The sequence below is a fragment of the Leptonychotes weddellii genome, chromosome 5 (assembly GCF_054177405.1).
Source record: "Leptonychotes weddellii isolate Sample4059 chromosome 5, ASM5417740v2, whole genome shotgun sequence".
NCBI classification, from domain to species: Eukaryota; Metazoa; Chordata; class Mammalia; order Carnivora; family Phocidae; genus Leptonychotes; species Leptonychotes weddellii.
In genome coordinates, this window is record NC_138373.1 from 401,056 (window position 1) to 423,451 (window position 22,396).

Here is a 22,396-nt window from a genome sequence, read left to right on the forward strand (position 1 = left end):
AAAGTTGTGTTCGGAGCCAACCGGAAGACGAGCCGCAATCCGCACCGCGGCCGTCGTGAAAGCGCCGGTCTCCCCGGGCGACGGGCGACGCGCGGAAGATGGCGGCGCTGGTGGCGGCGGAGGCAGCGGCGCCCCCGGGCCCGACCGAGGCGGCCGAGACGTCTGAGGCGGCCGAGGCGGCCGAGGCGGCGGAGCTGAGCCGCGCCCTGAGCCGCCTGCTGCCCGGGCTGGAGGCCGACAGCAAGGTGGGCCGGCGGCGCGCGCTCGAGGCGCTGCAGCGCGCGCTCGAGACAGCGTGGCCCGAGGCGCCCGACGCCGACCCCGCCGCCGCGGCCGCCGCCTTCCAGGGCCCGTGGGCGCGCCTGCTGCTGCCGCGCCTACTGCGCTGCTTGGCTGACCCGGCCGAAGGCTGCCGCGCGCTGGCCGCGCACCTGCTGGACCTGGGCCTGCGGCGCGCCGCGCGGCCCCGCGACGCCCTGCCGCGCCTGCTGCCCGCGCTCGCCGCGCGCCTGGCGGGACCCGAGTCCGCGCGCGGCCGGCCGCCGGAGGCCTGCGAGGAGCTGCGCCTGGCGCTCGTGCAGCTGCTCAGCCTGGCCGTGCGCCTGGGCGGCCCCGCGCTCGCGCCCCACCTGGACGACGCGGTGCGCGTGCTGCGCTGCACACTGCTCGACCCGTTCGCCGCCGTGCGCCGCGAGAGCTGCGAGTGCGCCGCGGGCCTGGCGCGCGCTACGCCAGGTGCTCGCCTCTCGCGGGGGTCGGGAATGGGGGTGCGGGGAGGTGGAGGCGCGGCCGCCAGCGGTGGGCCCCTCCTGGACGCCGGAAGCAGCCGCCGCTCTTTGAGATCCGGTGGTTCTCAAAATGCAGATTCGTGGAAACCACCGCTGAAATTGCTAAAAAGGTCTGGGATGCGGTGCGTTTCGGTAACTGCCGCTCGCCGGGGTGACTAATCCAGGCGGTTGTGGTTGCAGGCTTTGAGAAACACCGCTGCAGTATTTAACTTCTCATCCCGCTTTCTCAACAGAGTCTACCTGTCTTCCCTCTGGGTTGGACGGCTGTCTTAAATGGAGAGGCCGCTTCTCTCCTGTTTTCCTTTAATCCGTTTCCATTATTTAAAAAACTCTAATCTATTCAGGACAGTCCCTTTTTCTAAGTAGCCATTTCTGCAGAATCTTGCCCCGCTTACCTCTCCGCTTACCTGCCTCAGTCTGGGATTTGCGATGGTAGGAGGCCTCTCCTTAGTCCCGTTGGGAAGGCTTCCTGTAGGACAGAACATTTACGTTGAAGATCAGTGATCGGTTGTCAGGAGGAAACTACTTTTGAGAAATAAGCTTGGCAGATCTGAGGAGCAAAAAGGAGGTCAAGGTGGCTGGAGGGAAGGAGGGCGGGCAGTGGGGAGCTGCTGGGGGTTTGAAATTATTAAAGCCAGGGGAGGGCCAGTGGAGGGTGTGGAGAAGGGGCTCGAGAGGCGTAGATTCAGATTTTTAAAAGATCACTCTGGTGCTCATGGAGAATTGATTACCAAGATGGCAAGAAGAAATGAGGTCAGTTGGGGTCATAATTAATCCATATTTAGATGATGGTTAGCTTGGACTTGAGTAGGGGTGAACAATCTGCTAATAGATGGAGGAAAATGGATTCATGTTGAACATGGAGCTGGCAGGATTTCCTGTTGAATTGGGTGAGGGATGAGGGAGAAGGAGGTGTTGGTGGACAGGAGACAAAGGAACGGGGCTTCCTTTTGGCCCTTCCCATTAGGGACTGTCGAGATTTGCATTGTGAGTCATAAGTTTGGGTTCAAATACTGCAGAATTCTAGTAGAACTGGGAGTGAGGCTTGGGCTGGACACAGCCGTTGGGAATTACAAGCTTTTAACACATTTCTCATTGACCCTCCCCCCAGCCACTTCACTCCCTGGTCTCTGCATCAGCCAGATTGACTGCTTCTCATGCCTTCCAGCCTTTGCATGTTCCCTCACTAGATTATAAGTTTGGGAAGTGTAGGACAGTGTGCCTTGCACATAGCAAGGTACCTGCCCACAGCCCACGTGCCCGCCGATTGTTGAGTGAAGGACTGTTGCCTCTGCTTGAAGTATCTCCCTTCTCAAAATCATCTCCCTGCTCTGCCCTCTCTTGGTGAGGGGCCTCTCTTGGATCCCCATCACACTGGGAAGAGGTAGATTAATATCCTGCCTTGATCTGAGGACCTCAGGGTTAAAGAAGTCAACCAAAGCATCTCTGAAATAGCCATCTTTTGGATGGGTCTCAAGCAGCGGCAGAACTGAGGTTAGAACGCCAAGACCAGGACTATCAGAGACATTCTGGTTCCGACTTTCTGGGAGGCCCTTACAAATAGGAAGTGGAATGGCCTTGCCCAAAGCAATGTTGGCCCTGCTGTCTATGGTAGCGCCAGGTGTCTGGCTTTAGGCACACCCGATGTGGGGACTTTCACAGTGTCCTCTAGACATGAGCCCTCTCAGGCACCCAGGGCCACTGTCATCAGCTTCAGACTCTCCCTCACAGCTTCTGCCTCCAGCTGAGATGGGGTCAAGCCCCCAGCCTTTTCGCTTTGGTGCTGTTAGGGTCCCCTGCCTGTCCTGTGCCTCTCCCGGAGCCAGGGGTACAAACCTATGCTAGGCAGGCCTGAGCCGAGTGCCATGCCTGCAGCAGGGACCTGGGTGGGGAGAGGAAGTTCCAAGGCACAGGTGGCCTGTCCTCTTGGGAGTCCACGGTGCTGGGCTGGGCCAAGGCCCTCGGGGAGCAGGCCTGGTAACTGTGCCCTCCTCTGTCTCACAGACCACTTCCACATGCAGTCGGAGTCCTTGATCGGCCCCCTGATGCAGAGCATCTCCCACCAGCACTGGAAGGTGCGGGTGGCTGTCATTGAGGCCACGGGCACCGTGATCCAGCTCGGCAGCGGCAAGTCGGTAGACGATGTGCTTCCTCACTTTGCTCAGAGGCTCTTCGATGATGTCCCCCAGGTAACAGGAGTTTCTCCTCTGGGTGGTCCCTCCTCTTCACCAAAAGCATGCTATTTGTAACTCACTCCTTTTTCTTTTTTCTTTTTTTTTTTTTAAGATTTTATTTATTCACTTGAGACACAAGGATACAGAGAGAGAGAAAGCATGAGCAGGGGGAGAGGCAGAGGGAGAGGGAGAAGCAGGCTCCCCACCGAGCCAGGAGCCTGATGTGGGGCCTGATCCCAGGACCCTGGGACCATGACCTGAGCCGAAGGCAGACGCTTAACCATCTGAGCCAGCCAGGAGCCCCACTCCTTTTTCTTTTTTAAAACTATTAGCCTGTTGGGGCGCCTGGGTGGCTCAGTTGGTTAAGCGACTGCCTTCGGCTCAGGTCATGATCCTGGAGTCCCGGGATCGAGTCCCGCATCGGGCTTCCTGCTCAGCGGGGAGTCTGCTTCTCCCTCTGACCCTCCCCTCTCTCATGTGCTCTCTCTCATTCTCTCTCTCTCAAATAAATAAATAAAATCTTAAAAAAAAAAAAAAAAAAAAAAACTATTAGCCTGTTACACCAAATGTCTTTTGTCATTTATCTTTATTTCAGTCACAAGGTGTTCTTAGTTCATGTCTCTGAGAAACTGGAGAGAGTTGAATTGTTTTCATATATTCATTATTCTTAATTGTGAGGAATATGGAAGAGGACTATTTCCTCTTTGGACAACAGTCTAACCGTGTATACAGCACAGTTTCAGAGGCGTCTTTAATATGCCGATCCATCAAGGCAGATTTGCCTGACAAGCCACAGTGGTTGGGGTACCCAACCTGGGGGGGAAGGATGGATCGGGGCCTTGGGACCCACAGAGAGACAGACAGAGATCAGAATACTGGCTTTTGTGTTGGCAGAAGTCAGCTTAGAGGCTGTGTCATGGATCTGAGGCCACATGTACTCACAGAACTTCACAAACCCTGACAACGAGGAGCAGAGCGAAGGCCCCAGTGGGCAGGCCCCCTCCCCGGGGAGGAGCCAAGTGAAGCGGGAGCGTGTGCTTCTGGCGACATGGGGTGGGAGGAGCAGTGGTAGTCGGCAGAAGTCCTCCGGAGTGCTTATAAAGTGCCCCTGCCTCATGGCCGGCGGGACGTGAGGTGTCCTGAGGTGGCCAAGGACTGAAAAGTTGGTGGTGTGGTGGTGTGGCCTCTGCTGTCTTGATGGTAGAAGTGTTGGCTCTGTGCATGAAGCACGTGTGTGCCTGCCCGTCCTGCTGTCCACACACCATCTCATTTCATCCTTCACATCAGCAGCTTGCACGTCCCCTGCAGTTGGGAGGTTATGTTACCTGCTCAAGGTTGCCCAGCTGGAGCTAGCCTCTGGGCCCAGGTCCGGTGACACCAAGGACTGTTCTCTGGCACTGTCCGGCCTCCCAGCCACGGGCACACTTGAGTTTTCTTCCAAGGTACTTTGGTTTTTTTTTTTATTTATTTATTTTAATTTATTCATGAGAGTCAGAGAGAGAGAGAGAGAGGCAGAGGCAGAGGGAGAGAGAGAAGCAGGCTCCCCGCCTAGCAGGGAGCCCGATGTGGGACTCGATCCCAGGACCCTGGGATCATGACCTGAGCCATCTGAGCCACCCAGGCGCTCTGGGTTTTTTTTTGTTGTTGTTGTTGTTTTTTAAGATTTATTTATTTATTTTAGAGAGCATGAGTGGGAGGGGTGGAGTGGGGGAGAGAATCTTAAGCAGGCTCTGTGCTCTAAGCAGACTCTGTGCTGAGCACAGAGCCTGACACTCTGAGCTGAAACCAAGAGTTGGACACAACTGACTGTGCCACCCAGGCGCCCTTTGTTTTATTCTTTTAAAGAGTTTTATTGAGCCACAACTCACATACTGTGTAATTCACTCATTTAAGTGTTCAATGTTTTTGATACATTACATTATTTTTTTTTAGAGATTTTATTTATTTGACAGAGAGAGACACAGCGAGAGAGGGAACACAAGCAGGGGGAGTGGGAGAGGGAGAAGCAGGCTTCCCGCCGAGCAGGGAGCCCGATGCGGAGCTCGATCCCAGGACCCCAGGATCATGACCTGAGCCGAAGGCAGACGCTTAACGGCTGAGCCACCCAGGCGCCCCAACGTTACATTATTTTCAAAGTATTTGGTAAAAGGTACATAACGTAAAATTTGCCATTTCAACCATTTTTGAGATAGAGTTCAGTGCATTAAGTACATTCACAATGTAACGTGACCATTGCCACCAACCAAAACTTTCTTAGCATCCCAAGCAGAATTGAGCAGTGACTCCCCATTCCTCCCTGCCCCCCACTTCCGATAGCCTCTTTCTGCGTGACTGTCTGCTGAGGCTATTTCACAGAAGCAGAATCCATAAGTGACCGTTGTGACAGACTTCCTCCCCTGAGTGCGATGTGCTTGAGGCTCACGCATGCTGGAGCACGCAGCAGGGCTCCCTTCCTTTCTAAGGCAGAGTGGCACGCGTGGTGTGGATGGGCCGTATTTGGTGCGCCCCTTCATCCATGAATGGACACCTGCGTTGTTGCCACCTCTCGGCTGCTGTGAATAGTGCTATTTGAATATGAAGGTGCAAGTCTCTGAGGCCAGCGTCCCTTCTTTTGGGCGTGGGGTGTAGACCAAGGAATAGGATTGCTGGGCCCGTAGCAGCTCTGCCGTTAGCTTATTGAAGAGCCACCAAACCATTCTCCACAGTGACTGGACCACCTTAAATGCCCAGCAACAATGCATAAGGGCTTCAATTCCTCTAGATTCTCCTAACACTTATTTTCTGATTTTTGTTAATTTATAGCCATTCTAATGGGTGTGAAATGGTGTCTCATTGTGGTTTTGACTTCTATTTCTCTCATGATTAGTGATGTTGAGCATATTTTCATGTGCTTATTGACAGATTGTCTACTTACATGCCATAAGATTCAACTTTGGGGCTCACGATGCAGTTTTGCCTGCGGGCACGTGTGCACATATGGACTGGAAGGGTTGCGATACCTGTTCATCCACAGAAGGTTTAGAGCCGTTTAGCACCTGCTCTGGGAGTCCTGAAGAGGCAGAGGGGTTAGAGGGAGTGGTCTTGGCTCCTCTTCGGGACTGGGCGTGCCTCTCAGCAAGATGCTGGTACCCCTCAGGGCTTTAGGGGCCGGGACAGAAGGCCCCACTCAGGTGCGTGTCTGTGGTGTCTTGCACCAGGGTCCAGGTGTGGCGTCCGGGTGACGTCCTAGGATGTCTGCTTCGCCTTGCTTGCCAGGGTTCATCCTCAGCATGTCTCCCTGAGCTGTAACAGGGTACAGGCAGAGCCAAAGGGACCCTCCTCCACCCAAGAGCCAGTCTGTCCGTTCACGTCAGGGCCAGCTGGGTGGGCCAGCACGTCGCAGCATGGGAGGCGGGGACCCAGAGCAGAACTGGGCTCTGCCAAGGGAGGAGAAGGCAGAGTGGTAGGTCAGCACTCACAAGAGACCTGGCTGCAGGAAGTGAGGCCCAGAATGGATTCCAGTGAAAAACAACAGCACTGTCCTGACTGGGACAGTGTCTCAGCTTGCTTGAGGTAGAGCAGGGGCAGCGAAGACAGGGGCTTCCTTGTATTGCAGATGAAATGGTTTTCCTCAAAGTAGTGTAGTAACTACGTACTGACAGGTTTCTATAAACAGCATTACTGCGTATCAATCAGGAGCTACCTGTAAATAGCTTAGTTATGTCAAAGCTCCCTGTAGACAGCATAACTGTGTATCGATGGGTCCCTGTAAATAGGGTAAGTATTGATAGGTCCCTATAAATAGTAGAACTCTGTATCGATAGCTCCCTTTAAAAGCATAACTGTGTATCATTGAGTCCCAGTAAATAGTATAAATGTGTATCGATAGCTCCCTATAAACAGTGTAACTGTGTATTGATGGGTCCCTGTAAACAGTGTAACTGTGAACCAGTGGGTCCCTGTAAATAGTGTAAGTATCGATAGCTCCTTGTAAATAGTGTAACTGTGTATCGATAGGTCCCCGTAAACAGCATAACTGTGTATTGATGGGTCCCTGTAAATAGTGTAAGTATCGATAGTTTCCTGTAAATAGCATAACTGTGTATCGATGGGTCCCTGTAAATAGTGTAACTGTGTATCCATAGGTCCCTGTAAATAGTCTTAAGTATCGATAGGCACTTGTAAATAGTATAACTGTATATCCATAGCTCCCTGTAAATAGTACAACTTTGTATCAATAGCTCCCTGTAGACAGCATAACTGTGTATCGATGGGTCCCTGTAAATAGTGTAAGTATTGATAGGTCCCTATAAATAGTATAACTCTGTATCGATAGCTCTCTTTAAAAGCATAACTGTGTATCACTGAGTCCCTGTAAATAGTATAAATGTGTATCGATAGCTTCCTATAAACAGTATAACTTTGTATTGATAGCTCTCTATAAACAGCGTAACTGTGTATTGATGAGTCCCTGTAAACAGTGTAACTGTGAATCGATGGGTCCCTGTAAATAGTATAATTCTGTATCGATAGGTCCCTGTAAATAGCTCTCTGTATATAACTAACTGCGGAATAGCTTATATCTGTTGAGCTTAAAACATGAGTGTTTGGTGCCCTGACCCTAGGTGGTAAGAGTTTGCATTTCCACAGAAGATGGAGGAAGTCTTCAGCTGATTGCTTTCTCTTTGGTGCCACCAAAGACAACAGTATGTTTCTTTGGTGACAGGCTTTCCCAAAATTTGGGGCTGCAACTATTTCTTGTTACTTGATTTTCCAAAACAAGTGCACTCCATTGTTAAAACTATTTTTGTTTCCATTTCTTCCCAGTGGTACTTGGTTTGCCCTGTACAATTTCCAGGGCTGATTGAGGTAGGGTTTCAAATCCAGTCTGGCTGCCGCCCACCACCTTTCACGCTGATGCTGGTTGACCACAAAGTTCCTTACCATAAGCGGGCAGGGAAGTCATGCGCCACCTTCCTGCATCTGCATCAGCTCTCGGGCCCTCGTGGTCCTGGGCTCTGTGGATGTTTGCTGGGACTTCAGGGGCTGGGCCACTTGCAGCCCAGGGCTGTGTCAGGATCCCACCATGCTCTGTGCAGAAGGTGAGGTCCTCACTGCTTTGTAACTTGTAGAAACATCCAGCAACTCCTGTGCCTACTCAGTGCCAGGTCCCTGAGCTACATGGTGAGTGGCCACCTGGAAGTAACTTCCTCTAAGTGCTTTGCCTGAATTGACCCATTTGGTCTGTGTGGTCCTTCCATGCAGAGGAGACTGTGATGACCTCCATCTCACAAATGGGGAAGCAGGGCAGGAGAGACACAGAGCTCACCTAGGGGACATGGGGGTGCAGAACATGGGCGGTGTAGCTCCTGGAATTCTCCCTCTGGAGCTCTGTCACCTCGGGTCTCCAGGACATGTCTGAGGACATGGAAAGGGGGTGTCCCAGTGTGGCTGGCTAAGGTAGCTTCCCCAGAAAGGCCCACCCCATCCTCCTGTGTGCACCATTGGAGTGGAAGAGTACCAGCTAGGGTTATGTCATGATCCATTGTCATATGCGTCCATGACAGCCCTCGGTTGCCCCAGGGTCACCCTTACCTTCAGGAACCCCTCTGCATTATTGCAGGTGATAATGTTTCAGTTAGAAGCTGGAATTGTGTGTGTTCTTTGTAGTTTGGATAAAACACTTTGGCCTATTGCTAAAGCACCTGGGATGTGTGACCTGCCTGGGTGTCTGCATGGGAGCCTGCCTGGGAAAGTCAGGCTCAGCAAGCTGGAGCTCGGCCGGCCCCACCTGCCCCGCTGCTGGTGGCCCAGCGGGTGTCCAGGCCAGGTCTCAGGCATTTCTGAGCACCTGCCCTCTGCCAGCATCCTAGTGACGCATAAAAATGAGCAGGTCCTGCCCTAGCCCTCGCAGGGGACTGAGTCTCATGAGCTCCAAGGACTTCACTGGTGCTGAGGAATGATGGGTGTAGGGACAGAGGGGTGCATGCCAGGAGGAGAGTGTGCCCCCATCAGTTCTGGTGACTTTTTAGAGTCTGTGGGATTGGATGTTATAAACTCCAGACCCTGTGGGGTGGAGTCCTGCCTGAGTGAACTTGAGCAGGTATCAGAATCCTTGGGTCCAGTCAGAACATCTTAAAAATGGAAGCCTGTTGCTCTATCAGAGAAGGATTACACTCTGTGGCTATTTTTGTTAGAGCAGGTATGAGATTTCTACCACATCGGTAAAAAACAATCCGTATGTGGGTGCAGGGGAAATGAGGTGCGGGGTGCGCTTTGCTGGTTGTGGTGACCCTCCTCCCTCCCCCTTCCCGCTTCCCACCTTTAGCCCCCTGATGTCAGACTGAAGGAGAAGTAGCAACAAAAATATAGCGGCTTTCCCATCCGCTGCACACCTAGTAAATATTATGGTGAATCTTTTGAGTTTGAAAAATAAAAATGTTACAGATTCAGTTGAAGCCCCTTTTGCTAATTTTTTAACAGAATTTGAATACTATATATTTGGAAAAAAAATTGGCTTGTTAATAAAATATTGTGTTGATACTATTAAAACTTTTTTTATTTTAAAAATGGGGCTTACTTAAAATGATGGAAGATGCTTAAAATCCAAGGCCTTTGGTCAGCATGGGACAAGAGTGGTGTCTGCAGAGCAACTTTGCATGAGACAGTTATTTACACTCAGGTGCTGGGCAGAAAGATCCCCCTGCCTCCCCCAGCCCTCAAACGCTAAAGTCTGAAATGCTCGAACTCAAGGGAGTGAATTTGAAAAAGGTGATTTCTTCCATCGGGCTGTGCCCAGAGCTGCTGTCGAGTCTTGGTGGATGGAATGAAGAGTCGGCTGAGGGGTGCATCATTAGCATCTGCTGAGGGCAGGGTGCAGAAATAGATGGCCTCCTGATGAGAACTGGACATTTCTTTCATCCTTGACTGAACAAACTGAGGTGAGACGTTCCAAGTTAAAGGAGAATGGACAATTATCTTTCGTGTTCGTGTGTTTCCCCCTGGCTCTGTGTGCTGATCTAACAGATCGTATGTGTATGGGTTCTCCAGCCCAACACCCCCGGATCAGTAAACCTGACTCAAGAAAGTAAGAGTGCATTTCGCTTTTTTTTTTTTTCCTTAATTGATGGATTTCCTGCTTTGTCAAACTGTTACTTGGCAACTCTGTTCAGTGCTGTTTTCCTGAGCTGAGAGAAAAGGGTAGTTTGTCTCGTGATAAAGGGGATCGGCAGGTTTCTTGAGGCTGGCGGAGGCCCATCTGTGTGGCTCAGGAGCCGCTTGGAGGCCAGCCCTCAGGCTCTCCCAGCTCAGAAGGGGAGACACAAGAAGTCTCCAATCTGCAAAAGAGCCTGGATCTTGGGGGATGTCAGAGTGACTGTCCTGGGTGTGGGGCCCTCCTGTTGCCCCGACACATGGGTAGGGTGTCAGGGGTGAGCGTAGTCGGACGGGTTCTTGTGGGTCCCCACAGGTCCCTGACCCCCCAGCTGCTGGGACCACCTTCGTTAGGAGTCCTCCTGAGTGCCTGGTGCCAAGCTGCGTTGCAGTTGGATTGTGTCCATCGGGCTCCCGAGTGCCGCCAGCATGTGGTGTTGGCTGAGCTTCAAGTGTGGTGCTGCTTAGTACAGCTACTTTTTCAGTAAGAATGACCCTCAGGGGGCGCCTGGTGACTCAGTCGTTAAGCGTCTGCCTTTGGCTCAGGTCATGGTCCCAGGGTCCTGGGATCGAGCCCCGCATTGGGCTCCCTGCTCCGCGGGGAGCCTGCTTCTCCCTCTCCCACTCCCCCTGCTTGTGTTCCCTCTCTCGCTGTGTCTCTCTCTCTGTCTAAATAAAATCCTTAAAAAAAAAAATAATGACCCTTGGGCCTCTCACGACATTAGCTTTGAGGCACCTTGATTCCTCAGCAACTCCTCAGGGCCCCTAGGATCATGCACGAGGACAACATGGAAAGATGATTCTGTGCTAAGTCAGTCCTCACTGTTGCAGGTGTCCAGTTGTTTCTAGGTACTTGGACCTCTCTAACCGTGCATGTTTTTGTTGAAAGAATAGCTGAGATTCTCTGGGATCTTTAGTTGTGGTTTTGTTTTGTTTTGTTTTAAAGATTTTTATTTATTTATTTAACAGAGAGAGAGAGAGCACAAGCAGGCAGAGTGGCAGACAGAGGGAGAGGGAGAGGGAGAAGCAGGCTCTCCACTGAGCAGGGAGCCCGATGCGGGGCTCGATCCCAGGCCCTGGGATCATGACCTGAGCCGAAGGCAGCCACTTAACCAACTGAGCCACCCAGGCGCCCCTAGTTGTGGTTTTTTTTTTTTTTTTTTTTTTAAAGATTTTATTTATTTGACAGAGAGAGACAAAGTGAGAGAGGGAACACAAGCAAGGGGAGTGGGAGAGGGAGAAGCAGGCTTCCCGAAGAGCAGGGAGCCCGATGCGGGGCTCGATCCCAGGACCCTGGGATCATGACCTGAGCCGAAGGCAGACGCTTAACGACTGAGCCACCCAGGCGCCCCTTTAGTTGTGGTTTTGATTAATGACGTGCTTATGTCATTAATAATAACCACCCTTTTATTTCATATTGTAACTTTTTATTTTAAAATAGTTTAATACAAGAAGTTGCAACAGTAGCAGGAGCCCGAGGGCCCTGCTCCCAGGCTTGTTTGCCTCCCACGGTCTGTGTTGTTTACACTGGCGGGCAGGTGAGTGAGCCAGGTGCCTGGGGCCTCCTGTGTGCAAGCACTGTGCCAGGTGCTTTCCCTGCTCGCCAGAAGCCAGTGGCACATGTCCTGTTATTCTCTTACTTTCCAGAAGGGAGAATAAGCTTTGGAGAAGGCAGCAGGGCCAGAGTGCACTCTGCTTATCTAGCTGCCTTGCTGGAGCCAGGGCTGAGCAGCCCACCCCAAGTCCAAGTGCCTAAACATGCACCCTGACCTGGGTGCCGCCTGGGGCACACTTCACCTGAAGTCCCTGCGAGTGCTTTCTCTCCCATTGGCAGCCCCAGCCAACAACAGACACACACCGCCAGCGGTTGGCCCCCTTGCCCCTGGTGGGACAACCTTGGTGTGGTACCATTGTGCTCCCGAGCCCCCCAGGATTCAGCCGAGCCACATCTCTGCTTGGCCTCTGCCCCATCCTGCTTCCCTCCCATGATGATTTCAGGTGTCTGGATTCCCACCTCAGGCTCTGCTCTCAGGGAGCTAGACCTTGAGCACCTCGTGTGTTTCTAAGCTCGTTTCTTCCGTGGTGGACAAAGTGGGCAGAGGCATGCACGTCACCTTCTCAGGTCACCAGCAGCAGAGCTGAGGGTGCCCTGCTGGCTTCGCTGGGAGGCCCTGGAGCTCCAGGACCAGAGGCCTTGGCGGTGTGGCCTCTGCAGGCTGACATTTCCTGGTGGCTTGCCATCAGCCGTTTAAACACCCACAGCGAGAGCGCCCAGCCTGGCCGGGAGGGTCCCACACAGAAGACTTCACAGGCGCCCCACGTTGCCCAGGGCAGCAGCGTGGTCCTGCGCTAGCCAGCAGAGGGTCAGGCCGCAGCCCAGGGATGTGAGCTCGCTCCAGCAAGACGAGGTGGCCCTGACGTTTTCTCCAAGCCCGAGTGTGGACAGCAGAGCTGCTCTGGGACCTCAGGCCGGCATCTGGCCCCCACGGGTGTGCACGGCAGGCCCAGCGCCACCCTGCGGTTCGCCTCCGCGTTCTCGGTGCCCGGCTGAAGCCTCCCCTTGCCTTTGTGTGTAGGTGCGGCAGGCAGTGACTTGCGTGGTGGGGGGCTGGCTGCTGGCCCTGCGGGACCGCTACTCCTTCTTTCACAAGCTCATCCCACTGTTGCTGAGCAGCCTCGAGGACGACATACCTGAAATTGCGTAAGTGCCGAAATCACGCTGGTGGCGGTGGTGCTGGGGGGACTGTCGGGCCTTCGGTTTTATGGGGCTCAGAAGCCTTAGCTGTCGCAGATGTGGGTCCCTTTGATTCTGGATTGTCTGTCACTGAGAGCCGTGGTTGTTGCTCTGCTCCCGCAGGGTCTCTCCCGGAAGCCCACCTTGTCCCCTTGTTCACAAAGAAGGCTTCCTTGGTTTTTAAATAGCCTGTGTTTGTAGTGCTCGGGGCACACATGTAGAAATCGGTCATGGTCTCGTGCCATCAGCAAAGCGCTCAGAAGCCCGACGGAATTCCCAGCCCCCGCAGGGAGAGACTCGGCGCCACCGCAGGCCCCACCGGCTCCGCAGGGCCTGCCTGCCCTGACGCGTGTGTTGTGCTGCAGGCTCACGGCCGCCAGCCTCTGGGAGAAGGTCGGCCTGCAGTGGCAGAGGGAGAACGAGGACGACCTCAAGGACAAGCTCGACTTCTCCACTCCCCCTCCAGCCCATCACCCCTCACCAGGTGAGTGCAGCCTTCCCCAGGTCTGCGAGGGGAGGCTCTCTGCTTGAGGAGGAAGGCGTTCCCGAGCCGCAGCGCGGAGCCGCGGGGAGACCGGGCCCAGGCGGCATGCCAGCAGAGAGGCGCTGCGGGCGGGATGCGTGTCCCCGGCCTCCAGGGTCATTCAAGGCCATGGGGACGCCTCCGTGGTGCCCTGTCCTCCAGGCCAGCTTTATTCAAGGGAGCGTGTGGGCCGCCGCGGACGCACTGGGCTGTGTAGCATGCACAGCTGCCGCCGCCGTAAGATACAGCCCCTACAATTTGGGGCGAGGTGCGCACTGCGAACAGAGGCTCCCCCTCATAACCTTCCATCCTTCCCTCCTGGTGGTTCCCTGCCGTGCCTCGAGCACACGCGTGTGGCGTGTGCGTGTGTCTCCCAAGCACCTGAGTCCCATGTGAGCGGTGTTGGCGAGGAGCCCGCGGGACCCTGCGCCTCCTCCCTGCCCTGCGGACCCGCACACCTTTCGTTTCTTCTGTTCTGGAAAACGCTTTCTTGTGGAGACGAGGCATCTCCCAGTTGCCATCTATCTGCCGAGTGTCTTCGTAGAATAAAACGCTGATGAGGGGCCCAGAGCGGCAAAGACGCACCCCATCAGACTGCGGCTGTGTGAGAGCCCACGGCCGGGGCGCCGCACACCGCAAGGCCAGCGTGGAGATGAGCGCTGTAGGTTGTGTTTGGTGTGATGTTGACTTTGAGGCCAGCAGAGGAGCCCCGCCTCCCTGTTAAGCCCGCGAGTGCAGTGACTGTGATTCTTCCTGCTCAGCGTGTCCTCTCAGGCGGCCTCGCCTCCCACGCTGCACAGTTGGTCTGAGAGGAGATCACACATATTGTAGTAAAGGGACAAAAATTAGGTGCTAGCAGGGATAGTTCTCATTTAGTAAAGTCTGACAGCATAACGTCTTTTTAGAAACGTAGACCTTAGGGACACCTGGGTGGCTCAGTCGTTAAGCGTCTGCCTTCGGCTCAGGTCATGATCCCAGGGTCCTGGGATCGAGTCCCACATCGGGCTCCCGGCTCAGCAGGAAGCCTGCTTCTCCCTCTCCCACTCCCCCTGCTTGTGTTCCCTCTCTCGCTGTGTCTCTCTCTGTCAAATAAATAAATAAAATCTTTAATAAAAAAAAAAAGAAAGAAACGTAGGCCTTAGACATAAAGGTTGCTCTGGTTTTATTTTTATTTTTTTTAAAGATTTTATTTATTTGAGAGAGAGAGAATGAGAGACAGAGAGCACAAGAGGGAAGAGGGTCAGAGGAGAAGCAGAACCCCCATTGAGCAGGGAGCCCGACGCGGGACTCAATCCCGGGACTCCAGGATCATGACCTGAGCCGAAGGCAGTCGCTTAACCAACTGAGCCACCCAGGTGCCCTAATGTGGTTTCATTTTTAAACATGCCCTCATTGCCTGTGAGGGAAGCGCAGTTCTGAGGGGGGTTCCTGCCCCGCCCATGTGTGCCCTCTGCCCAGGGGCAGCGTCTCGCTGGTCTGCCCTGGCGGCAGCCTGTGCACTCTGCTTACTTATGGGCAGGCTCACCAAGGCTGGGATACGGTGACCGTCCTCGGATGTGAGCTCCGGGACGCTCCCTCCCTGGTCCTGGACAAAACCCGAGGTTCTCTGCTGATAGCACTCCACGAGTCACCGTGGCTCTTTGCCCACACGTGGTCTGCATACACAGGGCTGTCCTCCTGCTGCAGAGACGTTTGTACCCGGTGCTGGCGTGGCCTTGGGTCTGCTCTCAGGTCACCCTGCAGAGTGGGGTGCAGGCTGGCAGCGAAGGATGAGCAGGCTCTGAAGGCTTGTTTCAGTCCAAGCAGAATGAATTTAGAATGAATTACAATCAGGTTGGCAGGATCGGGGTGCCTGGGCGGCTCAGTCGGTTGGGCATCCCTCTCTTGGTTTTGGCTCAGGTCGTGATCTCGGTCACGGGGTCAAGACCCACGTTGGGCTCTCTGCTCAGTGGGGAGTCTTCTTGTCCCTCTCCTACCCCTCCCCCCCACTCATGCTCTCTTTCTCTAAAATAAATAAAACCTTTTAAAAAAAGTTAGGATAAGCACTAGATTTCATTAGATTGTTGACAGTTTTCTCCTAAAATTACTTCTTTAAAATTTGAATTTTAAAATCTGAGTTTTCAGATTCTTTTTACACCATTTCACACGTCAGATTTCATCAGCCACTTCCTCAGAACCTTGCCCCTGGCTGCCTGCTTCTGCACACACACAAGGCCCCCCTGCCGCCCCCAGCTCGGCTGCCGGCCTCCCCTCGGGTCCTGCACTGTCCCCCACGCCTCGGCCACGCCACAGCCCCGTGAGATAATCCTGTCAGTACCCTCACCCTTCGAAGGCAGAGTCTGACAAGCGCATCACTGCCTGACCACCGCTCGGTAGGATCCGGGGCATTCTGTCAGCCCCCGACCGTGCCCGGCCCCTGCCGCTGGCACTCCCTTCCCATCCTTCCCAGGATGTCGTCACACACACGGTGCAGGCCGCCCGCAGCCTGTCTGACCTCCAGCATTCAGCCCCTGAGGCTCGTCCAGGGGCCTGCCTTCCTGCTGTGGGGAGCATTCCCTTCCGTGGATGCACGTGGCTTACCTCAGACATTTGGGGCATTTCCGGGTTTTGGTGATTTCGAACAAGGGTGATCTAAGCACTTGTGTACGGTCTTTGTGTGAACTCAGTTCACTCTGGGTTAAGCCCCGGGGAGTGGGACTGCTGTGAACTGGGAGCTGCCTTTGTCCCGCTCTGTGGCCGGCTGCACGTTTGTGTCCCACCTGCAGGGGGCGGGGTTCCCGTCGGTCCCTGTCCGCACACAGGGTGGCGCTGGGCCTGGTGTGTATGTCATGTGCTCACGTCATGTGCTTACGTCATGTGCTTGTCCACATCCCTTCCTCCGTCAAGCGTCTATTCAGACTTTTGTCCATGTTAAATTGGGCTGTTATCTTATGATGGAGTTTTGAGAATTCTTCATACGTTCTGGGTACGACCCTCTGTCGGATCTGTGTTCTGTGACCCTACTCTTTGGCTGGGTTCCTTCTGATGTCCCCAGCTTACCGGCAGCCGGTGGCCCTGGCGGGACCTTCCCCCCACCCCCGCTCCCTGTGACTGACGTGGCCGATGACTCCCCTCCTGTTTCACGTGCCTCGCTCCCTGTCCCAATAGCATACTTCTCTGAGTGTGGACGGACAGACTTAATGAGGTGCACAGCTCATTGCGGCGGGGCCCGTGTCCTGTCCAGTCTGGGCTCGGTCCGAACACTGGGCCAGGAGTCTTACAGAGCCCCGTGTCCACTTTGCTGAGAAAACAAGGTGCGCGTAGCATAGACCATCATCTGTCACCACGCTGTTTGCCATTTGACAAGCACAAGTTTCCTGTTCCAAAATGGAAATGAAGCTCCACTTTTAAAACCCAGCTATGTGTTGGGAAGATCGGAAGGGCGTCATTTACTGTCCCCGAGTCAGTCACTCCCTGAACAAAGTGCCCTTCTGGGGTAGAAGGGCAAGTTCATGCTTGGAGAGGATCTGCGCATCCGTTGCTGCCCGAACTGCCAGCAGCAGGATCAGGTGGTGACAGCGGGTTCCGGAGTCCTTTCTGCTGGAAATTAGCCTCCTGTTTGAAACTGTTTTCCTTGGTGATGCTTGAGTGAACAGGGAAGCACCTCTTCATAATGGTGAATGGCTTGCCAGATCTGACGCAAGAGAATAGAGTTGGGTTTTTTCCCCCCCATTTTAGGAATCAGTGGAGTTCCGTTTGAATAACTACCATTGTAACGTAGATCGCTTTCTTATGCCCTTCAGGGTTTTCATGTTCTCTTGAGAGCTCAGACCTGCTCTGCTTGTCTGTTTCATCCAAGTATTTAGAGAGGTGGAAGTTGTCAGAAAAGGTACATTGTGCAGAGGAGAGATGGGGGGACGGGTTTGCTCTGGGGGGAATCAAGTGAGGGTTTGTGGCATGGAATATTACCCACTTGAGCTAGCCTCGGGTACTAGGGAGCAGGGTAGCTCCCCGTTTGGTGCTGTAGGAGAAGGGTGGGGTCCCAACGCTCAGAGGCTGCAGGCAAATCTGGTTTTCTCCTTATCAAGTGGTGAGGCGCCCAGGCCCAAAGGGGGCAGCGGCTTGTCAGGACCTGCACCCAACTGAGCCAGGTTGAGGTTCACACAGGTTCACGCAGCTTCAGGTTCTCCTTGGTGACCCTCCCTTACACCCTTCCCGATGTCCCCTGCCCCCTGCACGGAGGGGTCTCCATTTCTTCAGGGAGGTCAGTCTCTGGTCGTTTCTGAGATGCCTCCGCTTTGCAGACAGCTGGGGCCCTGTGCAGAACACCCAGTGTCATCCTTCCTGTTTGTGGTGGTTTACAAATACACAGTACAGGGTAAGGCCTGCCATCTCAGTTAGATAAACTTGGTAAAAACAAAACTGATGATCTGTTTTTCTGGTTGCAATTAAATTACACTTTGTCTAACTGTTCAAAAACCAAGCCGATTTAATGTTCCATATGCTTCTGGCCCAGCTTAGTCAGGGTTTGGTGTTGACCTCTCCTTGAGTTAAAACTCCAGTATGGTGGGGGGCGCTTTGGCCATTTGCAGACCACATCCCTCCCCTGGAATCAGGACTCATGTCAGGCTGCTGCTGTCTGCACCCGGGATGTCACCCCCAGGCCCGGCAACCCCCAGGCGGGGCTCACGCTCCTCATGACGGCAGGGGCTGTGCAGAGCTCTTTCAGGGGGTTCAGGCCTGCCTCGTGGGCACCCGCCCAGATCAGTGATAAAGCCCCAGCTGAGCTGATCGGGAAAAATGACCTTGGGAGGAATCAGGGGCACCTGAAGGGGAAGACAAAGCTCACCTGGGCTTTGAGTGAGGGTTTGAACTCTGACCCTCAGACCTGAGAGGTCAGTTCCCAGAGCCTCTCTGCCTCCTGTGTATACAGACTTGAGTTTTGACACCCAGCTGGCTTTGACTTTCCTTCCCAACCCGCCTTTACAAACGGCATCCCCTCCTTAGGTGACGCAGGATTGTCGTGTTGCTCCTGACCTTCACCGTTGGTTTCTACCAAAGTTAAGCAATTTTTTGTTGCCATCGTATTTAATTTTGTTTCAATTATGAAAACAAATTGGCTTTACAAGTATTTGCGTCTGGTCTGCTTGTTGTAAGGTTGAGCAAGCCTTGTAATCACAGCTGGTTCTGTGGGGCTGAGCCAGCACATCAAGCCCTCTGCCCGCCCCTCTGCTGGCTTGTCCACTTGAGCTGTCTTTGCATGCTTGCTGCTTGCGGAAGTACTGCAATTATGTTTTCAAAGAGAAGATTAGTAGATAGTGGCTGAGTTGTAGTCTGGACTCTGGACACAAGAAGTTAATCATCGCTCAGGCCTCCGGCGCTTCCTTGGATTCCAGGACAAACAGAAACACTGACCTTGCGTTGTTTCCTAAAATCAACAGTAATCACGTGTGGAAAGAGAACCCTCACACGTTGCTGGTGGAAAGACAAAACGATGCAGCCTCTTTAGAAAAGAGTTTGGGAGCTTCTTGAAGTGTTAAACATGCCCTCTCTGTGTGATCCCGTGACCCAGCTGTCCCACCCCAGGTAAACATTCAACAGAGATGAAAACTGCCCCCCCAAGGCGTGTGCATGCATGTTCACCGCAGCATCATTCATAGAGCCCCAGAGTGGGAACAACCCAAGGTCCAGCAGCTGGAGCCTGGATCAACAAGTTGCGTCTGTCCGTGCCGTGCTGCAGGGCTCAGCCGTGAATAGGAATGAAATTCGGATGCATGCTGCAACATGAATGAAGCTCAGAAACATCATATTTAGTGAAAAAGCTCATTCATACGAGATCTCTAGGAAAGACAGAACTGTAGGCAAGGAAGGCAGAGCCGTGGCTCCTTGCGGTGGGTAAGTGGTTGACCACGAGCAGCACGGCACCCTGGTCGAGCTGGGAGTGTTCTGAGACTGCGTGTGCATCGACTCAGCTCACAGGGTTGAAAGTGGCTTCGACGACACATAGGTCACACCTCAGTAAAGCTGTTTCTAAGAAACTCGCAGAGGCTGTGTCCGTGTTAGCGGTCTGTTGGTGTTCAGTGAGCGTTTCCTGGAGGCTCCCCACCCACAGTACAGAAGACGGCGATTCAGTGGCCCCTTCCCCTGCCTGGGACTCAGTCTCCAGGGATAGCCCTCGAGTGATGGGTCTGGGAGCTGCTGCACCCTAAGGGTGCAGGTGCTGGTGAGTCCCACTGTCCGGGAACACGGGCACTGTGACAGCGGGCTGCCGGAGGGGTGGTGGTTTTGGGTCACGTCTGGGTTGAGCATCTTGAATGTAGGAGCTGCTGAGGATAGGGCCGGGTCTGGGGCCACCCTGGCCACAGGCCATGGCTCGCCCGAGGTCTGTCTCGGGGTACACGTCTCTGTGCTTGGCCACCTGATGCACTCTGTGTCATTGTAATTTGATTCTGGATGGTTCTCGATACCAGTAAGATCCTTATCCATTTGTACCTCACATTCTGTTTACTTTTGTTACCTATTCGCGGGGAAGCTGTGCTGGGGAAGCTATGCCCTCAGAGGGAGCAAGGCTTACTTCTGTCAAACTGATGATTTTGGAAATTACTGCTTTGGAAACTTCTAGGTGCCAGTTTGAATTTGCCTGAGGAAACGAGCTGTTGAATCAGCCTGGCGTTCACGATCCCTGTCTGTGTCTGAGCACGGCCTTGACCTAAACGTAAACAAAGGAAACACCGGCTGTCCCCCCGCTTCCCAGAAGCTCTCCCAGGATTGGGAATTGCTGCCGTGACTCATGTGTGCAAGGGTCATAGCTGTTGGCAATGCAGAAGCTGCCCGTGTCCCTGGGCCTGGCGAGCACCCCGTGTACCACGAAGACCTGCCGTCACTGGAGCTGAGCCACGTGCGCTGCGGGGAGAGTGATGGGACCAGCCAGGCCCAGAGGCGTGTGCCCTTGTTTCTGGATGCAGCAGCCGTAGGAGTGGTGTATCCATCTACACCCCAGGGCCGTCTGCCCAGCGCCCTGGGGGGCGCAGTCACAGAACTATGGGCAGGGTGGGATCCCCGGGCAGCTTAGCTCTTTATTCTCTTTGGAACTATTTGGTTGGTTGGTTGTTTTTTAACTTTGGTTTTGCATTACTTTTTTGGAAAGAAAAGCAAATCTTTTTCTTAAGTAGTGCTGAGTTCATACCCTGCTTGTGGGCAAATAAATACGTGGAGGTAGAGGGATGCAGGTAGACATAGGTAGATGGGGCAGGCTTCCTGCATGTCGGAACACTGAGCGTGGCCTCTGACCATTTGTAGGATTTGTCCAAGTTACCAGAGATACGCAAACAGACGTAGGTATGAAGATGTTCGTCATAGTGTTAATTATAATACTGAGAGCCCACAGATTATAAAGCTCTGTTCTGTTAGCTCCTTAAAATCATACCCTGGATTCTTGAGTGTTCTTTTGGTGCAGTGCTGACCGAGAGCGGTGACAACGTCCTCTGCCGTCGGGACAGTTCTGCGGAGCACTTCGTGGGACCAGGGAACTGCACTGTGATGTGTTTAAGCTTGATGAGCCTCAGCCCTGTGTGGCTAGCAGCTGCCATGCTGGAAAGTGCACCTCTGGCGTCTAGAACGGGGGGCAGCTCTTCCTGTAAAGGACCGTACGGTCGGGGTGTCCCGTGTAGGAGGCCACGTGCGTGTCCCAGCTGTTTCACCTGCTGGGGTGGCGTCCCAGGTCCTGGACAACGGTAACTGAGCAGGTGTGGCTGCATCCCACAGCCACTTGATTCCCAGAAACAGGCAGCAAGCCCGGTGTGGCTTCCGGGCCACCGCTTGCCAACCCCAGGTCTAACACAGTATTGTCATTCCCGCCCCATTACGTAGCACGGAACAGTGGGCTTTAGAACACACACGTGGCAAGGCCCCGTGTTTCTTTGCAGTTACCGCGTAGGCCCTCGTGTCCCCAGGCTTGTGCCACCAGCCGCCCTGTTTCGTGTCCCCTCGTCCAACAGACTTGCCACGATGGATACGCCGTCAGGAGCATAGTATTGTTTGCTTGTTTGTTAACAAGTGCATGTAAACAGCCAACGTGGAATCACTGGAACTAATTTTCTAACATAGCATAAAAATAGAAAAGTAACAGGGAAAAAATGAAAATGGGGTCTCATGGTAAAACTGGTGCTTTTACTAAAACACCCTCTAAACTCTAATCTGTCATGATTTCATTTCTATATTTAGAGTTTTTTAATTAAGAATTTTCTCAAGTTTTTATTTTAATTCTGGTGAGTTAATGTACAGTGTTCTTTTAGATTCAGTGTATAATAGAGTGACTCCACACTTGCCTACGTCACCCAGTGCTCATCATCAAATGCACTCCTTAATCCCCGTCAGATGCAGTCACCCCCCCCCCACCTCCCTTCTGGTCACCATCACTTTGTTCTCTAGAGTTAAGAGTCTGTTTCTTGGTTTGTTTCTCTTTTTTTCCCCTTTGCTCATTTGTTTTGTTTCTTAAATTCCACACATGAGTGAAATTATATGGTATTTGTCTTTCTCTGACTGACTTAACTCGCTTCACATAATACACTCTAGTTCCGTTCCTGTCATTGCAAGTGGCAAGATTTCATTCTTTTTTTATGGCTGAATAATATTCTAGTGTGTGTGTGTGTGTATACATTGCATATTCTCTATCCATTCATCAGTCAGTGGACACTTGGGCTGCTTCCATAGTTTGGCTATCGTAGATAATGCTGCTATAAACGTAGGGGTGCATGTCTCCCTTTGAATTAGTATTTTCGTGGGGTTTCTTGGTAAATACCTAGTAGTGCAATTGCTGGGTCGTAGGGTATTTCTGTTTTTAATTTTTGAGGAATCTCCATACAGTTTCCAGTTTGCATTCCCAGCAACAGTGCATGGGAGTTCCTTTTTCTCTGCATCCTCGCTGATCCCACTGTTGCTTGTGTTGTTGATTTAGCCATTCTGACAGGTGTGAGGTGGTACCTCATCGTGGTTTTGATTTGCGTTTCCCTGATGATGAGTGATGTTGAGCATCTTTTCATGTGTCTATTGGCCATCTGGTTGTCTT

General features: G+C 53.1%; 2 protein-coding genes across 7 annotated transcripts in view; both read left to right on the forward strand.

Annotated features, from left to right (window-relative positions):
- The window catches only part of SUN1 (Sad1 and UNC84 domain containing 1), a 300,496-nt gene that overhangs the window by 225,933 nt on the left and 52,167 nt on the right, over window positions 1-22,396 (forward strand). The gene's annotated exons all lie outside the window — the stretch shown is intronic.
- DNAAF5 (dynein axonemal assembly factor 5) lies at window positions 33-22,367 on the forward strand. The gene is made up of 5 exons (XM_081819216.1): window positions 33-735; window positions 2,793-2,977; window positions 12,670-12,794; window positions 13,193-13,311; window positions 19,952-22,367. Exons 1-5 carry the CDS (start codon window positions 99-101, stop codon window positions 19,987-19,989), a joined length of 1,104 nt encoding a protein of 367 aa, XP_081675342.1. The 5' UTR covers window positions 33-98; the 3' UTR covers window positions 19,990-22,367.

Excerpts from the sequence above, each read along its gene's own strand:
- DNAAF5 (XM_081819216.1), top strand. The coding sequence starts at position 99 with ATGGCGGCGCTGGTGGCGGCGGAGGCAGCGGCGCCCCCGGGCCCGACC. Across the intron at positions 2,978-12,669 it reads TCTTCGATGATGTCCCCCAG|GTGCGGCAGGCAGTGACTTG; the intron begins GTAACAGGAGTT and ends CTTTGTGTGTAG. Across the intron at positions 13,312-19,951 it reads AGCCCATCACCCCTCACCAG|GTGCCAGTTTGAATTTGCCT; the intron begins GTGAGTGCAGCC and ends GGAAACTTCTAG.